This window comes from Papio anubis, chromosome 7 (assembly GCF_008728515.1).
Source record: "Papio anubis isolate 15944 chromosome 7, Panubis1.0, whole genome shotgun sequence".
In the NCBI taxonomy this organism is placed as follows: domain Eukaryota; kingdom Metazoa; phylum Chordata; class Mammalia; order Primates; family Cercopithecidae; genus Papio; species Papio anubis.
Window position 1 is genome coordinate 33,336,866 of NC_044982.1, and position 23,531 is coordinate 33,360,396.

The 23,531-nt window shown below is 39.6% G+C and overlaps 1 protein-coding gene across 18 annotated transcripts in view; it reads left to right on the forward strand.

Annotated features, from left to right (window-relative positions):
- The window catches only part of NUMB (NUMB endocytic adaptor protein), a 199,167-nt gene that overhangs the window by 154,281 nt on the left and 21,355 nt on the right, over nucleotides 1-23,531 (forward strand). For 12 of the 18 annotated variants that reach the window (XM_031668005.1, XM_021941363.2, XM_017961342.3 and 9 more), the window contains 2 exons: nucleotides 1,705-1,737; nucleotides 21,629-21,703. In XM_031668005.1, coding sequence (XP_031523865.1) covers nucleotides 1,705-1,737; nucleotides 21,629-21,703 — 108 coding nt within the window. The remainder of the gene's footprint in view (nucleotides 1-1,704; nucleotides 1,738-21,628; nucleotides 21,704-23,531) is intronic. The other 6 variants (XM_017961346.3, XM_017961351.3, XM_017961347.3 and 3 more) reach the window with 1 other exon arrangement.

A 23,531-nucleotide genomic window follows, 5' to 3' on the forward strand; every position in this document is an offset into this window, starting at 1 on the left:
CCTGAGTAGCTGGGACTACATTCACCCTTCCAAGGAAGTTTGTATTTTTAGTAGAGACACGATGGTCTCTGGGATCTCCTATTCCTAGGATCTGTCTGCCTCTGGCCTCCCAAAGTGCTGGGATTACAGGCTTGAGCTGTTTGTGATTTTCAAAGCTTACAGGGGAAAACAAACTTTCCAGTGTTGGAGAGCATTGAACAGTTTGTGGATTGTGTAAAAGAGTCAAATTTCAGTGCAATTATCTTTTCCTAGACATTTATCCAACATTAAAAACTGACGATTATAAAAAGTAAAGGCTTAAAGTATATTTCAACCATAGCTAGGAAATGTAGAGTTAAATCTAGCTTGTGTGTGTTGAAACCCATCTAATTTGTGTAAATTCTACAGATTTTAATTGGTGGCCAGTTTTCATAAATGGTGCTTAAAAATTGGTGCTGATACCATAGATAGTTATGCCTCTGTTATTCAGATAGTTTCAGTATTGTATACTTATAAATGTCAATGCAAGTTTATTTTAAAATAACAGCTTTTAGGTTTGGCGCAGTGGCTCATGTCTGTAATTCCAGCACTTTAGGAGGCTTAGGCAGGCAGATCACTTGAGGTCAGGAGTTCGAGACCAGCCTGGCCAACATGGTGAAACCCTGTCTCTACTAAAAATACAAAAATCAGCTGGATGTGGTGGTGCATACCTGTAGTCCCAGCTACTCGGGAGGCCGAGGCATGAGAATTGCTTGAACCCAGGAGGCAGAGGTTGTGGTGACCTAAGATCATGCCACTGCACTCCATCCTGGGTGACGAGTGAGACTCTGTCTCAAAAAACAAACAAACAAAAACCAAATAATAATAAACAATAGCTTTTATAAAGAAAACAAAACGCTGTTTCTTAAATTTCAGTTGTAGCCCACAGACATCATTTGGTTCTTAAGATACGTGTTTTCTCAGCTCTTGTATGAGTATTAGCCTTGTAACCTTAATAGATAATTTATTCTGTGTCTGGAATAGAACATACATGTTATTTCCTTATGTATGTTGTGAAATTGATCAACACACATGTACATATAGATTGATACTAATGTAAGTTAATGGAAAGCCAATGGTCAAGCTCCCCTTAAGTGGTATGGAGTTTCTAAGTGACATCTTACTCACTAAGGAAAAGTATGACAAGGACCTTTGATGCATACTCATTTAATTTTATGTATTGCATTTTTAATGTGATTATGTGGTCATTTGAATGTGGACTTTTTTTAAAATTGATGACTTTCACATAGTTGACCACCAATTTTAAACTTAAAAAATGTATATGGAACCAGTTTTCTATTTTCTATTCACTATTATAAAATTTAAAATACAAATCTCACCAAACCAGTATGCCCTATCTTTTCCTCTGCTGCCAAATTTGGAAGATCTCTGTTTTAAATGTAAACAGCGATTACTAAACTAACTTGGTACTCTGCATGGATACAGGTTCTGATTTCTTCTCACTCTTTCCATGGATTCTTAGGCCATACAATGTGTTTCCCTGCATTTTCATGCACTCTTCCTTTTCCCCTGTCACTCCTGGTATGGATAACTCTTTGAAACTCACTCCCACCCCTTCTCCCACTTTTTCCTTTCCCCAATTTCTGTATGTGCTTATTGATGTGAAACTCTGGGACATTTAGGCCGTACAATAATAGCGCTCGACTTGTCCCCCTGTTCCTCCAGGAAAGGAAGTTCTTCAAAGGCTTCTTTGGAAAAGTAAGTTTGATGCCACATTCATGCTTGCTTTATAAGGAGTTACACCCCTAGTGTACCACTGACATATTTTTTAAAAGTAGCACAGCTTTGGTTTCTTTATAATACAGGAATTGGTTTGACTGTATATGGAAATTAATGAATTAGGAAGTTGCTATCCGTAATGTTATCAGTGGATCTACTGATACTAAATCTGATGATTCTAAGAAATTCCAATAAATAGGCTGGGCATGGTGGCTCATGTCTGTAATCCCAGCACTTTGGGAGGCCGAGGCAGGTGGATCACCTGAGGAGTTGGAGACCAGCCTGGCCAACATGATGAAACCCTGTCTCTACCAAAAATACAATACAGGTGATGTGCACCTGTAATCCCAGCTACTTGGAAGGCTGAGGCAGGAGAATCGATTGAACCCAAGAGGTGGAGGTTGCAGTGAGCCGAGATCACGCCCCTGCACTCCAGCTTGGGTGACAGAGTAAGACGCTGTCTCAAAAAAATAAAGAAATTCCAATAAATGAATCAAGTAGGTTAAAAGAGGATTATCTCCTCAACAGTAGGTATTAAAATAAATATTATTTGGTCTTGTAAACTCTGTTTATATTAAAATATTAACAATATTTGTAACAAGTGGATTTTACATGATGCCCAGTATTCACAGGGAAATCGGAAGAAATATTTAAGTAAAAATTAAATATACCCCAAAGTTTACATTCAGTGCAATTTTTTTTCCAATCTAAATTAAATTTCAGGAGAAGTAAGTGAAAGTGGATAAACTTGGATAAACTTATCTTTAGGGATCCTGCTATGATTTTTAACCTGCATTGCTAATCTAAGAAAAAGTATCTTAATTATTAGCATACCAAATATCTGTCATATGTGGAATGTTGTTTATATAGATGCTTTTCAAATAATGATTATTCAATGTTCATATCTCCCTAAATTTAAGAATATATGGGGTGGCTGTACTAATATCAGTAAATATATTTCTGAATATATTTTGTGTCCAAGTTTATCCTTGTTTAATTTTGAGTAAGTGCTAAAACTAATTCAGACTGAGACAGTATGAGAGAAAAAATACTGTCATTAGATAACAGTATAAATTACTAATGATTTATGTGATTAACAAAATCCTACAATTTTTTTTCTACTGCATGGTTTTGTCATTTTGGAAATTTGTTTTAAAGAACAAATAATTTACATTTCCTTCTCAATTAAATGTTTAAATGTAACTCATTTTTACATTTTCTTGTTCTAACTTAGGTCACCTTTATACTAATGTAAACACATTTGAAGTGTTTTGATCTAATGATTTAATTCAGTTACTCCTGTTAATCTGAAATAAAAAGTCAAATAATTCACCCACACATGTCACAGTACATTTTTTAATAGACATTTTGGGTCTGAGTCAGGTTAATAGGTCCTTAGAATATGGGATACATATCTAGAAAAAATCTTATTATTTCCTGTGTACCATAGCATTATAAGTAGGCATTATATTTGTTAAGGAAATTGATAATTGTTAAGGACACTTTAGGAAACTTTTTGTGGTGTATTTTTTTTTTCCCAAATAGTTTCCGAAAGCAATTACACATCTACAATTATCATACAATTTTAACTATTGTTCAAGTGACCAGTTTTAATAAGTCTACTTTACTTAAAACAGCAGATAAGGCTATGTACAATAAGCTATATAAGATAAGGCATCATAGATAAGATGAAGGTCAGGTTATAACAAATATTGATTTGTTTATTTATTTATTTATTATTATTATTTTTTTTTTTGAGACGGAGTCTCGCTGTGTCGCCCAGGTTGGAGTGCAGTGGCTGGATCTCAGCTCACTGCAAGCTCCGCCTCCCGGGTTTACGCCATTCTCCTGCCTCAGCCTCCCGAGTAGCTGGGGCTACAGGCGCCCGCCACCACGCCCGGCTAGTTTTTTGTATGTTTTAGTAGAGACGGGGTTTCACCATGTTAGCCAGGATGGTCTCAATCTCCTGACCTCGTGATCCACCCGTCTCGGCCTCCCAAAGTGCTGGGATTACAGGCTTGAGCCACTGCGCCCGGCCTGATTTGGTTTTTAGAAAGACAATTTTAAAAGTATGTATTTTAGCTGGATGCAGTGGTGCACGCTACTCAGGAGCCTGGAGTGGATTAAGGAACAAAGCTCTCCCCTCAAAGTCAATCCTGAGGTCACAGTATTTATTGCTACATATAATGGGGCCATGATGCACCTACACTGTAGCTGAGCTGGATCACACTGTGTTTGATAGGCTTTTCACTGCATTTTTTTTTGCTACATGATGAATTTGTATAGTATAAGAAAGAGAATTATGAATCATCTCACTTAATCCTTAACCCAGAAATAATAATTCTCTAGTTTTGCAGTGAGAAAACTGAGGTTTGCAGAGGTTAAATGACCTGACTGTATTCACAGATATTTATAATAAGTGGTAAAAAATGGGATTTGAACCCAAATAATCTGACTTCAGAGCCAGAAGTGCTATACATTGTGCTATACAATAACTTTATTTTCATATTATTTTTAAGTGAAGATTTTATCTCAAAAGGTGCTAGTAAGTAAAGAGCTTCTTAGGAACTCACTTTTACTTTCTTTTTTATAGAGTAGTAATTTAACTTTAGATTTTATTTCTAATCAGTTACTTTTATTAGTTAAAGCTTTAAATAATCATCTTTTTTAGTAGAGACGGGGTTTCACCATGTTAGTTGGCCAGGCTGATCTTGAACTCCTGACCTCAGGTGATCTGCCCGCCTCGGCATGTGCCTGTAATCCCAGCTACTACTCAGGAGGCTGAGGCAGGAGAATTGCTTGAACCTGGGAGGTACAGGTTGCAAGGAGCCAAGATAATACCATTGCACTCCAGCCTCAGTGACAGGAGACCATCTCAAAAAAAAAAAAAAAAAGAAAAAAAGAAAAAAATTCCTTTTCAGTGGTTCAAACCAACATTTTATTTATTTGGAAATATTTAAATCCTACATGTTGAGTATCTCTTATTTGAAATGTTTAGGACCTGAAGGGTTATGGATTTTGGATTATTTTTCAGATTTTGGAATATTTGCTTATAGATAATGAGATATTTTGGGGATAAGACCCAAGTCTAAATGCAGAAGTTATTTGTGTTTTATATATGCCTTATACATATAGCCTGTAGATAATTTTATACAATATTTTAAATAATTTTTATAATTAATAATTTTATATTACTTTATTATTTTATAATTAATAATTTAATTTTGTGCATGAAACAAAGTTCATATACATTGAACCATCAGAAAGCAAAGGTATCACTGTCTCAGCCACCCACGTGGATGGAGTCTGTGGTGGTTTGGCATTACTATCATTCCCTACTTTGAATTTATATGCTACTGATAAGCAGTCATTTTCTTACACTTATTCACACATAAGTACTTCGCTTTAAAAAAAAAAAAAGACCTACTGACTGGGCACGGTGGCTCATGCCAGCACTTTGGGAGGCCAAGGGCGGGTGGATTGCTTGAGGTCAGGAGTTCAAGACCAGCCTGACCAACAGGGTGAAATCCCATCTACTAAAAATACAAAAAAATTAGCTGGGCATGGTGGCACACAGCTGTAGTCCCAGCTACTCAGGAGGCTGAGGCAGGATAATTGCTTGAACCCAGGAGATGGAGGTTGCAGTGAGCCTGGATCACGCCACTGCACTCCAGCCTGGGCTACAGAGGAAGACTCTGTCTCAAAAAAAAAAAAAGACATACCACTAGTAGAGTGAAAAAATAATATGTTCAGAGTAACTGAGCAGCACCATAGCATCACCAGAATACATATGTCAGCTGTTTAAGAACAGCAACAACAAACAATGACAGGCTTTGCCTTCCCCTCTGAGGCTGTGTTTTGATTAAAAGATTACTTACACTGTATTTTTTTTTTCCAAGGTAAAAAGAAATATCAGAAGCAGTTGAGGGGCCAGGAAGTGGGTCTTCTAGGGATGAAGTGACATTCTGCTAGATGACTTTTTTTTTTTTTTTTTTGGAGACAGGGTCTCACTCTGTCACCCAGGCTGGAGTGCGGTGGCACAATCATGGCTCACTGCAGCCTCAAATTTCCAGGCTCAGGGGATCCTCCCAACACAACCTCTCGAGTAGCTGGGACTATAGGCGTGTGCCACCACACTCAGCTATTTTTGTATTTTTTATAGAAACAGGGTTTCGCCATGTTGCCCAGGCTGGTCTCAAACTTCTGAGGTCAAGTGATCCACCCACCTCACCCTGCCAAAGTGCTGGGATTACAAGCATGAACCACTGTGCCCAGCCTGCTGGATGGCTTGTGTGTTGTATGCCTACATTTTTTTGTTGTTGTTTTTTTGAGACAGAGTCCCCCTTCATCACCCAGGCTGGTGCGATCTCAGTCACCACAACCTCTGCTTTCCGGGTTCAAGTGATTTTTTTGTTTCAGCCTCCCGAGTAGCTGGGACCACAGGCGCTTGCCACCATACCCAGATAATTTTTGTATTTTTAGTAGAGAGGGAGTTTCACCATGTTGGCCAGGCTGATCTCGAACTCCTGACCTCAAGTGATCTGCCTGCCTTGGCCTCCCAGGGTGCTGGGATTACAGGCATGAGCCACAGCACCCAGAATTCTTTTCTTATGTTATTGGGGAAAATTTTTTTTTTAATGTCAGGGTGATTTTATACTAATATATAATTTTTTACAGTGAGTCATTTAAAGAGTTTGGAAAACAGAGAGGGGCAAGTATTGTCCCTTATCTTACCTAGAATGTGCTTTTAAATGATAATTTTTTCTTTAATTTGGAATCTTTCAAATCTTTCAAGTTGCCGTCATTTAATTCATCTCCACACTAATCTACAAGAAATAGACTGGTGAGAGAGACTTGATAATATTACTGAGTTTGCTAGGTCAATTGTGGTTTGATGAAAGCTCAAAATGAAGAATCTTACAGAACAGTGTATGTTATGGAGTTTTTATCCAGTACAGTTCCTCATAAATTTTGATATTTTGTTATTCTTTGAATCATGTATGATTTAATGATCCAGGAAATATAGAACAACAGTAATCAAGAAGTGTTTTTATTAAACACTTTTATGTGAAAGTAACTAGATAGAAGAATTGTTTGCCCCGATTCTGAATTTATGACTCATAGCCAGGAAAACTTTCTCTTTTCCATAAGTTGCCTCTTGGACCTGACCTTCCCTATTGTTACATCACCACCTGATAGGAGCAGTGCCTCCAGAAACTTTAGCAGTATGGAACAGATAAATCTGGGTCTGTTACAGGCCTGTAATCCATTGTAAGCTTACAAACATTGTAAAAGAGGGGCAAAAAACACAAGGATCTGAAATAACTTTTTCCAAACTAATTAAATTGCTCATTGCCATGGCCGGGTGCGTTGGCTCACGCCTGTAATCCCAGCACTTTGGGAGGCTGAGGCAGGTGAACCACAAGGTCAGGAGTTCAAGATGAGTCTGGCCAAGATGGTGAAACCCCGTCTCTACTAAAAATACAAAAATTAGCTGGGCGTGGTGGCAGGTGCCTATAATCCAAGCTACTCGGGAGACTGAGGCAGGAGAATCGCTTGAACACCGGGGGTGGGCAGAGGTTGCAGTGAACCCAGATCGTGACACTGCACTTCAGCCTGGGTGACAGAGTGAGACTATCTCAAATAAATAAATAAATAAATAAATAAAATAAAATAAATAGCTCATTGCCTTAGGAAAGCCAATAATGCACTCAGCTTTTTAGGGATTATTACATGCAACTTCATTAGCATAGTTGGCTGTACTGGGCAAATACTTTATTACCAAAAATTACATGGCACTTAATGTTTGAAAAAAGGTTTTTATAATTTTAATGTATTTGAGGAACCCTATGAGCTAAGTAATCTGTATTCCCATTTTATGAAGAAGCTGACTCAACATAGAGACAGGAAATACTCTTAGGCCACCCTATTAGATCTCTTTTTGAAGCCATTTACTTGTATTTATATAGAGCTTTATAGTTTATTATGTGCTTTGACCTACTTTCTAATTTGCCATTCACAACAGTTCAGTGAATTGGACAGGGTAGTTCATGAAACTGCATTTTACAGATGAATAAACAGAAGCTCAGAGAGTTCACCCAGCTAATACTAAATGGCAGTGCCTACAGTGAAACCAAGGTTTTCTGAAACTTAGTGCAAAGTTCTTTCACCTACCCCATGTTGATGTTCTATCATTCAAAAAGCATTCCTCTGCTTTCCTCAAGTATGCCTTAATTATAATGAATGGAGAAGTGTCTAATGCAGAGGACGCTAGACAGCCCAAGGGCCTGAATACTTCCATAAACGTGGACTTTTGGCCTGCACACAGGCTTTTATATAAAAAGTAGGATATTCATCTTAAGAATTAGCAGACCTGGCAAAACAGCGTGCTTTCTATGTGCCAACAGTGTCTTGACCTGAGTAACAGCTGTGCCCTTTGCCTATTCGCCACAATCCCTGCAACTCCCTGTTGTCCCTGCTTTACTCATTTGTTATCTGCCTTTAACTCTTGTATGCATTTGAGTTTGTGAACTCCTCTCTGGGTTATGTCACTTTGATTTATTTTTCTTTGTAGCAACCACTTCTGAGTGTATAAAAATCACCAAAAATATTATAATATCTGTTCTTACAGCTGCTGTTAATATACTGCCAAATATAGTTTTTCAAGTTTTTATGTTTTTATAATTGCTAAGTGGCACCATTAGAAATGGTTGAGTTTTAGAGAATGCATGGTTGAAAAGTAATGTGTATGTAATCCCAGCACTTTGGGAGGCCGAGGCGAGTGGATCACCTGAGGTCGGGAGTTCGAGACCAGCCTGAGCAACATGGAGAAACCTCGTCTCTACTAAAAATACAAAATTAGCTGGGCCTGGTGGCACATGCCTATAATCCCAGCTACTAGGGAGGCTGAGGCAGGAGAATTGCTTGAACCTGGGAGGCGGAGGTTGCGGTGAGCCGAGATCGTGCCATTGCACTCCAGCCTGGGCAACAAGAGTGAAACTCTGCCTCAAAAAAAAAAAAAAAAGGAAAAGTAATGTGTGATTACGTTGCTTTAACCTAATTCCTGAGAGTAAAGGATTTCATGTTATTTATGACTCCACTCTTGAATTAGTGTATTCAAATCTCCATTCTATTTTATATTTCCTAAATTTTCTCCTCTATGACAACTTGTACTTAGTGCTTATCTTCATTCTGGATCCTATTCTTTTATTATTATTATTATTATTATTATTATACCTTAAGTTCTGGGATATATGTGCAGAACGTGCAGGTTTGTTACATAAGTATACATGTGCCATGGTGGTTTGCTGCACCCATCAACCCATCATCTAGGTTTTAAGCCCCGCATACATTAGGTATTTGTCCTAATGCTCTCCCTCCCCTTGCCCCCAACTCCCCGACAGGCCCCAGTGTGTGATGTTCCCCTCCCTGTGTCCGCGTGTTCTCATTGTTCACCTCCCACTTATGAGTGAGAACATGTGGTATTTGGTTTTCTGTTCCTGTGTTAATTTGCTAAGAATGGTGGTTTCCAGCTTCATCCATGTCCCTACAAAGGACATGAACTCATTCTTTTTTATGGCTGCATAGTATTCCATGGTATATACGTGCCACATTTTCTTTATCCAGTCTATCATTGATGGGCATTTGGGTTGGTTCCAAGTCTTTGCTTTTGTGAATAGTGCTGCAGTAAACATATGTGTGCAAGTGTCTTTATAGTAGAATTATTTATATTCCTTTGGGTATTGGATCCTATTCTTTAAAAGTGCGTCTGTGCTCATATATTTTTTCCCTCCTGTTCAAGGGATGAACTATCTGTGCTCCTTGCAGAGGCCAACTCCTCCACCAGATTCTTCTAATTCCAACTCTTACTTATTCTGGCAATGCTACCCCCTGTCTCCTCTGTAATCAGTTTTCTTTCTCTAGTGGATCATCCATTAGCATAAAAATATACCATGTTCTTTTTACAAAAAGTTTTTTTCTTGGTACCCTCAGCTCCTTCTTCTGTTGAACCCATTTAATCATCTCCACAACTTTTACCTCCACCACCCCACCACGGCTGCCCTTATCTTCTTTTGTATTACTATTCCAGTAGTCCTATTGCCTTACTCAGGCTATCAGCAGCAATTGACGTAGCCCATCTCTCACTCCGCCTTGAAACACTAGTTCAGGGATCATACTTTCCCAATTTTCCCCTTCGTCTGTGGACTCTTTTCAGCCTACACCTCTCCGTTAATGATCTCATCCACAATGTGATGACTTTAAATATCATTTATGTAATATATGCTGATGGTTTTGAAATTTATATCTCCATACATCTCCCCTGAACTCCATAATGGTATTTCCATCTTAGAAGCAATATAGCATAGGAAGCAAGGGCCCAGCCTTTGGTGCCAGATTACTTGCACTTGCTAGCTTTGCGATTAATGCCTACTTCATGTGGTTGTTGTGAAGATTAGATGAATAAACATAAGTAAAGAGCACCAAATGGCCTGTTTTGGTAGATAGGTGTCACTATCATCATTATTAAACTTTTTCACTTTGATATCTGCTAGTCACCTCACCCTTTAATATGTCACAAATCGAATTCCCCCAAGGAGAGAAGGATCTTTCTCTCCTAGTTTTTTCCAGTCTCAGTATACAGCATCTCTGTCCCTATGCACTAGCCAAACCCTGGATTTGACCTTGACTTCTCTTTTTCTTATACCCTACATCCACTCCATTAACAGTTCCTGTCTGCTTTAGCCTTCAAGAACCTAATCAGTTCTCACTATCTCTATCACTCCTACCCTGGTCCAAGCCAGCATCTCCTCTTAACTGAACCATTGCAGTAGCATTCTACTAGCATCCTACTACCCCTGCTTTCATTATTGTCCTCCTGCCATCCCCTCTTGAGAGATCGGCCTGAGTGATCTTTTTAAGACAGAGGTCTGGCCGGGCACAGTGGCTCACGCCTGTAATCCCAGCACTTTGGGAGTCCTAGGCAGGCGGATCATGACGAGATCAGGAGATCGAGACCATCCTGGCTAACATGGTGAAACCCCGTCTCTACTAAAAATACAGAAAAATTAGACAGGCGTGGTGGTGGGTGCCTGTAGTCCCAGCTACTTGGGAGGCTGAGGCAGGAGAATGGTGTGAACCTGGGAGGTAGAGCTTGCAGTGAGCTGAGATCATGCCACTGTGCTCCAGCCGGGGCAACAGAGTGATACTCCGTCTCAAAAAAAAAAAGACAGAGGCCCAATTATGTTGCTTCACTGTCCCATGTCCCCCAGTAGCTTCCTGATCTACTCAGGGTAAAAGCCAAAGTCTTTTAGGCCTTGTAGGCCATTGCATATGAATCCCCTCTGTCTTTTTCCTCTTTTATCTCCTCCTAGCCTTCTTCTTGCTTCCTCTGTTCCAGCCACACTAGCCTCCTGGATATTCCTTAAACACACCAGATATGCTTTCACCTCAGGGCCTTTGTACTTGTTGTAACCTCTAGTAGAACACACATCATCCAGATATATGTGTGGCTCACTTTCTCATCTCTTTCCCTTCACTCAAAAGCCCCATTATCAGGCATTTACTGACAACTTTTAAAAAAATCCAAACACCACTCTCCACCAGACACACACACTCCCTATTCCACTTCCTAGCTTTATTTTTATCTGATAGGGCTTATCACTGTGTGTCATGCCATACATTTTACTTATTTGTTTATCTCTTCCTCACTGAAATGTAAGCTCTGTGAGGACAGTGATCTCCACCTGTTTTGTTTACTGCAAATCTTCAGTACCTAGAATAATTTGTGGTCCGTGGTAGCTGCTCCAAAATATTTGAATTAATGAATAAAGGAATGAATGAGAAATGTACTGCTCAAGTTCACCCTGTTGTGGGAGGAATCAGATAGGTAAAGACATGGTTACCAAATTGTGTGACAATAACAGGTGCTCCAGGAGCAAAGAGGAAGAGTGAATGTGAAAGGTTGTAATGAAGGCTTCTAGGAGGAGATGACACCTAAGGCTGAGCCTAAAAACTATGAGTTCCAGTTAAACTAAGTTAGAAGAGAAAGATTTCAGACAGAAGGAACAGCACTATTAGGGACATTGGGATGAGAGAAAACATGTTGCACACTTATTCATTCATTCATTCATTCATTCATTCATTCAACCTAGGGGTGTTGAGAAGGAAACAAGATGAGACCCAGATTTCATTCATGGATGACCAAGGGGATGGTGGAATCATTCATTGTAAGAAGGGATAATTTGGTTTTGGACAGGTTGAATTTGAGATGCCTCTAGAATTTTCATTTCAGCTACTATATACCTTTGAAAAATGAACTTAATATTGGAATAATCCCTAGGTCTCCCCTCCCCCAATTGAAGTGATTTGGCATACTAGAAGAGCTAAATTGCCTCTCCAAACTCTCCTTTACTGTGTAGTTGATGACATGCTCCATGCTTGTTTTTTCCTAAAAGCCTTTAAGTGCCCCTCTCATTTAAGAAAGTACAGGAATAATTAACCTTAGCGTCTGAGACTAAAAGTTACTGTACTCTTCCTAAGCACAGTACAATCTCAAATCCTGAAGAAAGTTGTGTTTCTATCCTTTCGCTGCTTTGTTCTTTGGGGTATATTCACTGGATTTTGGAATTACAAGACAAAATTTATTTATTACACCATTCTGTTCAGAAATTCAAATATCAAATTATAGACTTCAAGGCTTTTCTGATTTAAAAAACAATGAAGCTGGGTTTCCTCTGAAAAAAGTCTCTTGTTTATTACAAGGCACACTATATCATGGTTTCCTGGTTTATATATCAACATTACTCTGTAATGCCTGCCTCTGTGTAGATGTGGCAGAAAGACTGACCAGTGATTCTTTACACATTGGGTACCTTTGAAGACCTCTTTAGTTTGTAGCTGAAGGAACTTTGCACAGTAGAATTGCAAATCACTGTTGTTCTGAGAGTGACTTGTTCTGCCCTAATTGGTCTGCTTGCTGCTGTTGCTTCTTAACATTTCAAAGCTATGCAAAATTAGGTTTCCATGTGTCTTTATAGCATTTCTTCACTTCAGCTTACATTAGAACATCTGCTTAACCCTTTTGCTCTTACTTAGCGTATGCCCAGCAGAACTGTCTTGCCTCCAAATGTCATTTTTATTTTTGCCAATGGCATGCTCTTATCTCATTGGTGATCTTGGGAATCATAGAATTTTAGAGTTGGACAGCACCTTAAAATGGGTAGGATGTAAATACATTTGTCAGAAAAAAAAAGAAAATGAATTCAGGAACACAGTTCCAACAGGTCTAATATTTCAGTATAAAGAATTATCTTTCCAAGAACATTCAATTAATTACTTTATAGAAATTATGATTATATCAGATGTCACAAACTATGGCCCACTACTGTATTTGTTTTTGTAAATAACATTTTATTGGAACAAAGTCATGCCGATTTGTGTACATATTGTTCTGGCTGCTTTTGTGCAATCATAGAGTTGAGTAGTTGCAATAGAGATTGTATGTCCTGCAAAGCCTAAAATATTTTGTTATCTGGTCCTTCACAAAAAACGTTTGCTAATTCCTAATTTCAACAGTTTAAAAACTCATTTCGGCCAGGCATGGTAGCTCACACCTAAATCCCAGCATTTTTGGAGGCTGAGGCAGGCGCATCACCTGAAGTCAGGAGTTCAAGACCAGCCTGGCCAACATGGTGAAACCCCTTCTCTATTAAATATACAAAAATTAGCCATAGCTGGGCATGGTGGCAGGCACCTGTAATCCCAGCCATTTGGGAGGCTGAGGCAGGAGAATTGCTTGAACCCAGGAGGTGGAGGTTGCAGTGAGCCAAGATTGCACCACTGCACTCCAAGCATGGGCGACAGAGCAAGACCGTCTCAAAAAATAAAAAAAAAAACGCATTTCTCCCAAGGATAACATCAGTTATACTGATGAAATAAAAGAGCAATGTAAGAATCTTTCCACCTACCATGTATATCACTGACTTGTCATTTTCATCCTTTTTCAATTTATTTTTAAAAAGTGGTTTCAACTGGGCATAGTGGCTCACATCTGTAATCCTAATACTTTGGAAGGCTGAGGTGGGACGATCACGTGAAGCCAGGAACTTGAGACCAACCTGGGCAACATAAGACCCCTTCCTATAAAAATGAAAAAGTCCTATGAAAGTCCTATAAAAATATAAAAAGTCCTATAAAAATAAAAAAGCCAGGTGTGTTGGTACTTACTTGTGGTCTCCCAGCTACTCAGGAGGCTGAGGTGGGTGGATGACTTGAGCCCAAGAGTTTGAGGCTGCAGTGAGCTGTGATCACACCACTGCGCTCCAGCCTGGGTGACAAATTAAGATCCTGTCTCTAACAAAAAAAAAAGGAAAGAAAGAAAAAGAAAGAAACAGTAGTTTCTACTTAAAGAAACAAAAAGCAAACAAAAAAACTGTGGAGATAGGTAGATAGCAATTGGTTATTTCAGTTGCCTTTTACTGTGCGTAGCTTTTATATTTAGGAGAAAGTCATCTTACAGCGTGCTGAGCTTGTTAGTATTTCTGTGCCATTTTTCCAACCATTTTGTGTTCCTTCACCAGATTTTTTTGTGTTAAGATTACCTGTGCATTTCCTTCTGGTACAAGTTTCCTGATTTAGTAATTTGTAATAGATTCACTATATGTTATTATTTTCTCCAGTGTCGGAACCTGCTTAATTGCTATATTGGTTTATATCTACCCATAACAAAAAGTTTTTTTTTTTTGTTTTTGTTTTTTTTTTGTTTTTGAGACGGAGTCTTGCTCCGTAGCCCGGGCTGGAGTGCAGTGGCCGGATCTCAGCTCACTGCAAGCTCCGCCTCCCGGGTTTACGCCTTAGCCTCCCCAGTAGCTGGGACTACAGGCGCCCGCCACCTCGCCCGGCTAGTTTTTTGTATTTTTAGTAGAGACGGGGTTTCACCGTGTTAGCCAGGATGGTCTCGATCTCCTGACCTCGTGATCCGCCCATCTCGGCCTCCCAAAGTGCTGGGATTACAGGCTTGAGCCACCGCGCCCGGCAACAAAAAGTTTTAAAGAATATAATAATTTTTAAATACTAAGCTGGATATTTATAGTGTAGAGTAATTACTTGAGAAAGTTATACTTTAATTTTTCACTTTTGGTTAGCTTGATCCTTCTGCTCAGATTTCACCAATTTAAATTCTAAGTTACTGAAGTTCTGTCCATGTTAGATCGGTTTTCTTTGAAAAAAAGGATTTTTGTCATTATTGTGAAGCTTTTTCATGATACTTGTATTTGTCAGTGTGAATTCTATCTATAACCGTGAAATTATTATTAAAGTAGAAAGTGTTAGAGCAGCGATGATAAAATAATTCTGAATGTCTGAACATCTGTGTTGCCACTTCCACATTTTTATTAGTTCCTGAAGCATATTGTCTTTTGTTGTTGTTGAGATGGAGTCTCACTCTGTCACCCAGACTGGAGTGCAGTAGGGCGATCTTGGCTCACTGCAACCTCTGCCTCCTAGGTTCAAGCAATTCTCATGCCACAGCCTCCAGAGTAGCTGGGACTACAGGCGCATGCCACCACGCCCGGCTGGTTTTTGTGTTTTTAGTAGAGACGGGGTTTTACCATGTTGGCCAGGATGGTCTCAAACTCCTGACCTCAGGTGATCCACTGACCTTGGCCTCCCAAAGTGCTGGGATTACAGGTGTGAGCCACCGTGCCTGGCCAGCATGTTGTCTTTTTAAAGAGGTGTTTGTGCCACTAAGATGTATGTAAATTCTTTTTTTCTTTCTTTTCTTTTTTTTTTTTTTTTTTTTTTTTTTTGAGATGGAGTCTCACTCACTCTGTTGCCCAGGCTGGAGTGCAATGGTGCAATCTCAGCTCACTGCAACCTCCACCTCCCGGGTTCGAGTGAGTCTCCTGCCTCAGCCTTCCGAGCAGCTGGGGTTACAGGCACCTGCTACCACACCTGGCTAATTTTTGTATTTTTAGTAGAGACAGGGTTTCGCCATGTTGGTGAGTGGTCTCAAACTCCTGGCTTCAGGTGATCCACCCTCCTCAACTTCCTCCAAAAGTGCTGGGATTATAGGCATGAGCCATTGTGCCCAGCCTGTATGTAAATTCTACATTTCATACTTAATATAGGTTGTCTTTTTTCAGTCCTTTGATTAGTTAACTGTGGCCTGATCGCCTAGGATACTGGTTTCAAGTAGACAGTTTTAGGGCAGACATTGTCCTCTTAGTCACTTTTATCTTCTTTTCTTAAAAATGCTCAGAAATCATAGTTTATGTGGTCAGAATGAAAGACTCAAGTTAACAAATAATATGGAAGTATTGGCCAGGCGCAGTGGCTCATACCTGTAATCCCAGCACTTTGAGAGGCCAAGGTGGGCGGATCACCTGAGGTCAGGAGTTCAAGACCAGCCTGGCCAACTTGGCAAAACTCCATCTCTACCAAAAAAAAATACAAAAAATGTAGCTGGGCATGGGGCCATGCACCTGTAATCCCAGCTACTCGGGAAACTGAGGCACGAGAATCACTTGAACCCAGGACACAGAGGTTGCAGTGAGCCTAAAACTGCTCCACTGCACTCCAGCCTGGGTGACAGAGTAAGACTCGTGTCAGAAAAAAAAAAGAAATATGGAAGAAATATGGAAGTATTGCAACTGTAGAATTTGTGAGAGGAAGCCTGGGCTTAATTTCTAATCATTAATATTTCAGTACCTGACTGAAGTAACTGTAATGTGGCAAACTATAATGATGTACAGGAACTGACACCCAAAAGTATGAACAAATGCAAGAATTCATATTATCTGTTTTCTTTCATTAGAGAGTCAGAGGTCATGAAATATGACAAATATGATTCCTTACTGATACATTAGTACAATACTATAAAATTATTAAGGCCTATCTCAAAAAGCACAATTTTTTTTTTTTTTTTTTTTTTTTTTGAGATGGAGTCTCAGTCTGTCACCCAGGCAGGAGTGCAGTGGCGTGATCTCAGTTCACTGCAACCTCTGCCTCCTGGGTTCAAGCAATTCTCCTGCCTCAGCCTCCTGAGTAGCTGGAATTACAGGCACGTGCCACCACACCTGGCTAATTTTTTGTATTTTTAGTAGATACGGGATTTCACCATGTTGGCCAGGCTGGTTTCGAACTCCTGGCCTCAAGTGATCCACCTGCCTTGGCCTCCCAAAGTGTTGGGATTACAGACATGAGCCACCACACCTGGCCACACATGTTTTTATAACCATATAGTTGGGCTGTGTATGGTGATTTACACCTGTAATCCCAGCACTTTGGGAGGCCGAAGCAGGAGGATCGCTTGAGCCTAGGAGTTCAAGGCTGCAGTGAATTATGATTATGTCACTATGCTCCAGCCTAGGCAGCAGGGCAAGACCCCATCTCTACAAAAAAAAATGTTTAAAAATTAGCTGGGTGTGGTAGTGCACGCCTGTAGTCCCAGCTACTGGAGAGGCTAAAGTGGGAGGTTTACCGGAGCCCAGGAGTTCAAGGCTGCAGTGAACTCTCCTGTGCCACTTGCATGCCAGCCTGGGCAACAAGGCAAGACCCTGTCTCCAAACAAACAAGCATATAATTGGGCCAAGAAAATGTTATATTTCCCTGAATATTGTAAGGAGACTAACTGGAGAACAGTCCCATTCTAAATTGACCTTTTATTTTTCCCTTCTTCAGTCTTCCAACCTTGAAGTAGTCCTATCTGTTGCCTTAGATACTGAACACTGCAGGCTACAATTATACAATGAGCAGATTGATTAAACTGCAAATTTAAATATCTTAGAATTGTCAGTGCCATTTGGTAATGTTGTATATTGACTGGTCAGCTACAACAGGAGACTGGTCAGCTATCTCCTGTTTCCTACAACTGATATTTAGCATATTTTTCTTTCAACAAATATTTCTTGAACTGCTACTCTGTTCCAGGTGTTGTTCAAGTTCCAGGGATACAGCAGTGAATGATAGAAGGAAGAACCTTGCCCTCATGGAGCTTACCTTCCAGCAAAATACTAATTGTTACATGAGGGTTGGTTAAATATGAGCAGTTACTGTTGTTGGTGAATGACTGTTCTACCAATTTGCCTGGAACAGCCCTATTATAACACCCATTTATTAGTTTAATAGTCATCCCTTTCATTTTCAAAGGGTTCCCAGTTTGTAGAGTAAATTATATGACCGTCCTTGTTCTAAACCTTTCATATACATTAATTCGTTTAATCCTCACAGTAACCCTATGAGGTATATGAGATTATTAACATCATTATACAGGTGTAGAAAGTGAAGCACAGAGAAATTAAATTAACCTGCCTTTGATGGGAGTAACTTGCAAAACCAGAATTCAAATCCAAACAACAGCTTGGTTCCTAGTCACTCTACTAGACTGCCTCCATACTACTGTTCTCAATCTTTACTGTTTTACTCTGCCTGTCATCTTTTCTCTCCCCAGCAAAGTAAAGCAGGTAAAGTAATACCACACATTCGCAGATGAATTTATGGTTCTGCAGAGTGAATTTTCTCCACTTGCTACTCCCTCCTTTACAAATCTGTCTTCCTATCTACTCGGCCTCACTTTATCCCTCCATTTCATAGGAATGGACATCTCTCCTCCTGTCTAAAACTTGTATTCTAGCCCCATCTCACCCTGCATTTTGTTGGACTTTGTCCTCTAAATTACTCTTCTCTTTTTCTTGGGCCTTCCATTTCCATTGTTCCACTAGCTTTTCCCATTCAGCACATGAAGAGGATTTTTTGTTGTCATTGTTGAAAATGTATATCACTCTTTTAAGAATTCTGCTTTAGGCCGGGCGCGGTGGCTCAAGCCTGTAATCCCAGCACTTTGGGAGGCCGAGACGGGCGGATCACGAGGTCAGGAGATCGAGACCATCCTGGCTAACACGGTGAAACCCCGTCTCTACTAAAAAAGACAGAAAACTAGCCGGGCGAGGTGGCGGGCGCCTGTAGTCCCAGCTGCTCGGGAGGCTGAGGCAGGAGAATGGCGTGAACCCGGGAGGCGGAGCTTGCAGTGAGCTGAGATCCGGCCACTGCACTCCAGCCTGGGCGGCAGAGCGAGACTCCGCCTCAAAAAAAAAAAAAAAAAAAGAATTCTGCTTTACTACTGGGAAAGGTTTTTAAAAGTTTATTAATAATATAATGATGATAAATGGCTGCTAATTTTTACCCTATTTAAATTCCAGGTACTGTATATAATCTCTAATCCTTTTAACAAACTACAGATATTTTACAGATGAAGAGATGGAAGCTCAATGGGCTACATAACTTTCTTAGCTTATGAATAGTAGCACTGAATTCAGTCTCGTATTTGTCTTAATCCAAAGCCCATTCTATTTCAAGTATAACATGCTAGTGTATCACAATTCTTATAGACTTCCCTTGATCCTCTGCCTGTGCCTTATTGCCCTACAGCTCTCCTTTTTATAGAAAAGCTTTGTAAAAAAAGTATTTAATACTTGTAGACTCTTCTTGCTTTTCATTTACTTATCGACCCATTCTAGTCTAACTTCTACTTCTGTATCAGGATCCTCCAAAGAAACAGAATCTCTAGGAGGTTTTATATATATATATGATATAATATATATATCATATATGATATATATCACATATTAATATATATTATCTATTTTAAGAATTCACTCATGTGATTGTAGGGGCTGGCAGGCTGGCAAGTCTGATACCTGTAAAGCAGGCCAACAGGCTGGAAACTCAGGCAGGGTTTCTTCTCCAGGAAACCTGTTTTTGCTCTTGAGGCCTTCAACTGATTGGATGAAGCCTATCCATATTACCAAGGCTAATCTCCTTTACCTAAATTCAATTTATTGTAATAATATTTACAGAGTAGCTTCTAATTACGCATAGAATCAAGATCAAAGTCCTTATCAGGAATAGAAGACCTCCCGTGATTAGGCCTTTCCTACTATATCTCCCATTATGCCTCTCCCATTGCCAAGTCTACTTACCAAGCCATACTAAAATATTTATAGAGCCCCAGAATTGCCATGTTGTTTGCTTCCATGTCCTGTACTGCTGTTTCTTTTGCCTGGCATGTCCAGTACTTCTGTTACTTCCCTGTCTCCCTGCCCCTACCTAGAGCATCAAGAAAAATTATTTCAGCACCCAGTTCAGTCTTCTCCTTTGTATAACCTTCCCCAATTTCACAAAGAGTTTGATTATACCTCTTTTCTGACATCACTGTACCTTGTTCTCAGCTCTACTGTAGCACTTACCTATGGTATTCTTTATTTTTTGTCTGATTGTTGCCTTTCAGTAACCGTCCAGGTATTTCCACTGGCTGGCATATTATAGGCACTCATCAAATGTATGGTGGTGGTGGAGATGATGAGGCCTAGTGGATCACAGGTTAAGTAAGGCCATGTCCCCATATCAAGTTTTCCTAGGCTTGGATCACATATAGAGGAGAGTGGTAGACAGTTCTGATAGTCTCCCTTGTCCCTTCTAGAGGCTGCTGCGCCAACCTTAGCAACAGATTCTTTTTGATCTATATTTTTTATGATAATCTGATACCTATTCTCAGCCTTCATATTGCTTTCGTTTTATTTTGCTGTATCCTTGAGGCAGTTAAAAAGAAAGGATGCTGTTAAATTACTATTACATTCCATCACAGGAGGAATTATGCATCAGCTTGTTCTCATGTGATTCTCATGTGCCAAAAAGTATTTTCTGAGCCAGTAAAAAGAAAATTATTTTTTTGGGGTAGTTTTTAAATCTTCCTGTGTCCCCAAAATGTCTCCATGCATTTAATGTCAAGTTAAAACCCAAGCCAAGGCTGGGTGCAGTGGTGTACACTTGTAGTCCTGGCTACACATGAGACTGGGACGGGGGGATCACTTGAGCCCAGGAGTTTAAGGCTGTAATGCTCTATGATCATACCTGTGAATAGCCACTGCACTCCAGCGTGGGCAACATAGTGAGACCTCGTCTCTAAAATTATTAGACGCTGGGCACAGTGGCTCGCACCTGTAATCCCAGCACTTCAGGAGGCTGAGGTGGGCAGATCACTTGAGATCAGGAGTTCCAGACCAGCCTGGCCAATGTGGTAAAACTCCATCTCTACTAGAAATACAAAAATTAGCCGGGCATGATGGCAGGAGCCTGTAATCCCAGCTATTCGGGAGGCTGAGGCAGGAGAATCGCTTGAACCCAGGAGTGGGGAGGTTGCAGTGAGCCAATATCGCATCATTGCTCTCCAGCCTGGGCAACAGAGTGAGACTCTGTCTCAAGAAAAAAAAAAAAATTATTAGGAAAAATGTCAGTGTTAACTCAGAGAACAAATAATGGCTTTTTAAAGATTGTTAATAGAGTAATGAAGATTTACTGTGTTTTTAACACGAAAATTTTAGGTGACCAAGGGTCCTGCTATAACATACTGGGGTCATAGGATAGTAGAATGGTCAACACCTCAATTTAGACATGTTACTTCTTGCTCTAAATACACTTGTAGATGCTACTTGTGGTGTAACTCCTTATGTGTTTAATGTGTATCTGACTCTTGGTTTTCTTGATTTTTTAAATGGGTGAAGAATCTAGTTATGAATTCTTTGCCCTTTATGGAATTTGATATCTTGGGTTTTATTCCATCTGTTACTTCCCTTTTACTTACTTTTATCTTATTGTTTTGCATTGTGTTTGTAAAATAATGGCTTTGGCTTATTTTTTCCTGAACTTTTCTGCAGTTTGGTTTGAGTATCTGGCTTTGGGTACCACTCCTGAACTTGGACTCCATCTGTACTTGTGACTTTTGGAAGGCAGAAGTCAGTGTTTTCTGTGGAAGATGACTTTTTTTTAATATTGTATATGTGTATCTTCCCCTCCCCTTTTTCGTTTCTCTTAAAAGACTGGAAAGAAAGCGGTTAAAGCAGTTCTGTGGGTCTCAGCAGATGGACTCAGAGTTGTGGATGAAAAAACTAAGGTAAGATTCTTTATTTTGATTTTGATTTTTTTTTTTTTTTTTTTTTTTTTTTTGGAGATGGAGTTTCACTCTTGTTGCCCAGGCTGGAGTGCAATGGCACGATCTCAGCTCAGTGCAACCTCCGTCTCTCGGGTTCAAGCAACTCTCCTGCCTCAGCCACCCGAGTAGCTGGGATTACAGGGGTGTGCTACCACGCCTGGCTAACTTTTCTATTATAAGTAGAGACGGGATTTCACCATGTTGGCCAGGCTGATCTCAAACTCCTGACCTCAGGTGATCCACCGGCAGCTTCCCAAAGTGCTGGGATTAAAAGAGTGAGCCACCGTGTCTGGCCTAAGGTAAGATTCTTATAAGCATAAATAGGACTCCTCATATGTTTTTAAAAATCTCTAATGATCAGATATAATACCCTTAAGCTGTTGAAAGGTATTATATTGTTGAAGCTTTATCCTTCCACTTAGTCCAAAGTACAATCTTCTGAGAGACTATTTAACGTTCAGGAAACCACTTTAGTTACTCATTTACTTTATGAAAAATAGTATTCTCTCAACATTTTGTTCTACATGACATAGCATGTCTAAGGTACTAAGCATTAGCATTTAGTGTTAAGATCTGAGTTCTTTTTTTTTTTTTTTTGATATGGAGTTTCACTCTTGTTGCCCAGGTTGGAGTGCAGTGGTACAATCCCAGCTCACTGCAACCTCCACCTCTTGGGTTCAAACGATTCTCCTGCCTCAGCCTCCCAAGTAGCTGACTACACACACGGACCACCATGCCCCACTAATTTTTGTATTTTTTGGTACAGACGAGGTTTCACCTTGTTGGTCAGGCTGGTCTTGAACTTCCGATCTCAAATGATCTGCCTGCCTTGGCCTCCCAAAGTGCTGGGATTACAGGCATGAGCCACCGCGTGTGGCCTATTTTTGTTCTTACATATTTTTTTAAAAGTTTTTACTCTCACAAATTTGATATAAAAGATGATAGACTATCCTTTTACCGTATTTTAAAATTAAAAACAGATGGACTCCACATCTGAAATTTCTTCTTGCTCTGAAGAAAACACTATTTTAAGAAAATGATATTTGAACTAATTAACCTGGCTTTTGACTCAAAACTCAATTTAAGTGACATCTTAAGGACTAGTAAATGGCTCTTTGGTTAACATTTACTTAGAATCCAAATAATATCTCAAATCATAGGTAGCATTTTGCATTTGAGAAACAGTGATCCTAAATGCCTAAATAAGAATAGACACACAGCTCTACCCCTAGAAAGCATAAGGTGTTATATAAGGACATTTAATTATTAATTAAAATTTCCTAGAATACCTAAAGTCAGGAAAAAATTTAACAAGAAGATAATTTTTAAAAAAATTCAGATGCCACTGAAAGGGGAGAAAGTCTGGCAGGTAAAAAGCAGTTCTGATAGGAAACTTGCCTGGTAATTTCAAGTGATTTAATATAGCTGCATTTTAGTTATTTGACCTTACATTGCATACTTTTTTTTAAGTTCAAGAGAAGCAATAGTCTTCAATTTTAGTACATTACTGTAGGAAACAGTGATCATTTTAATTATTTTTTGGAACTTGTGTAGTTTTCATTAGTGTTTGGATGAAATTTGTTGCACTTGAAAGCTATGTATTTAATTGTTTTATACAATAGTTGGAAAGTAATATTGCCCCCTTGTGGCTACTCACACCACTGGCATTCATTAGTTTAGTTTTTTCCACACTGAATAGTAGTAATTAGTAGTCATTGGTGGCTTGTCACCATTGGGACCATCTTCCCACCTTGTATTTCGCTATAAGCAGGAACTAATACTATGTTGG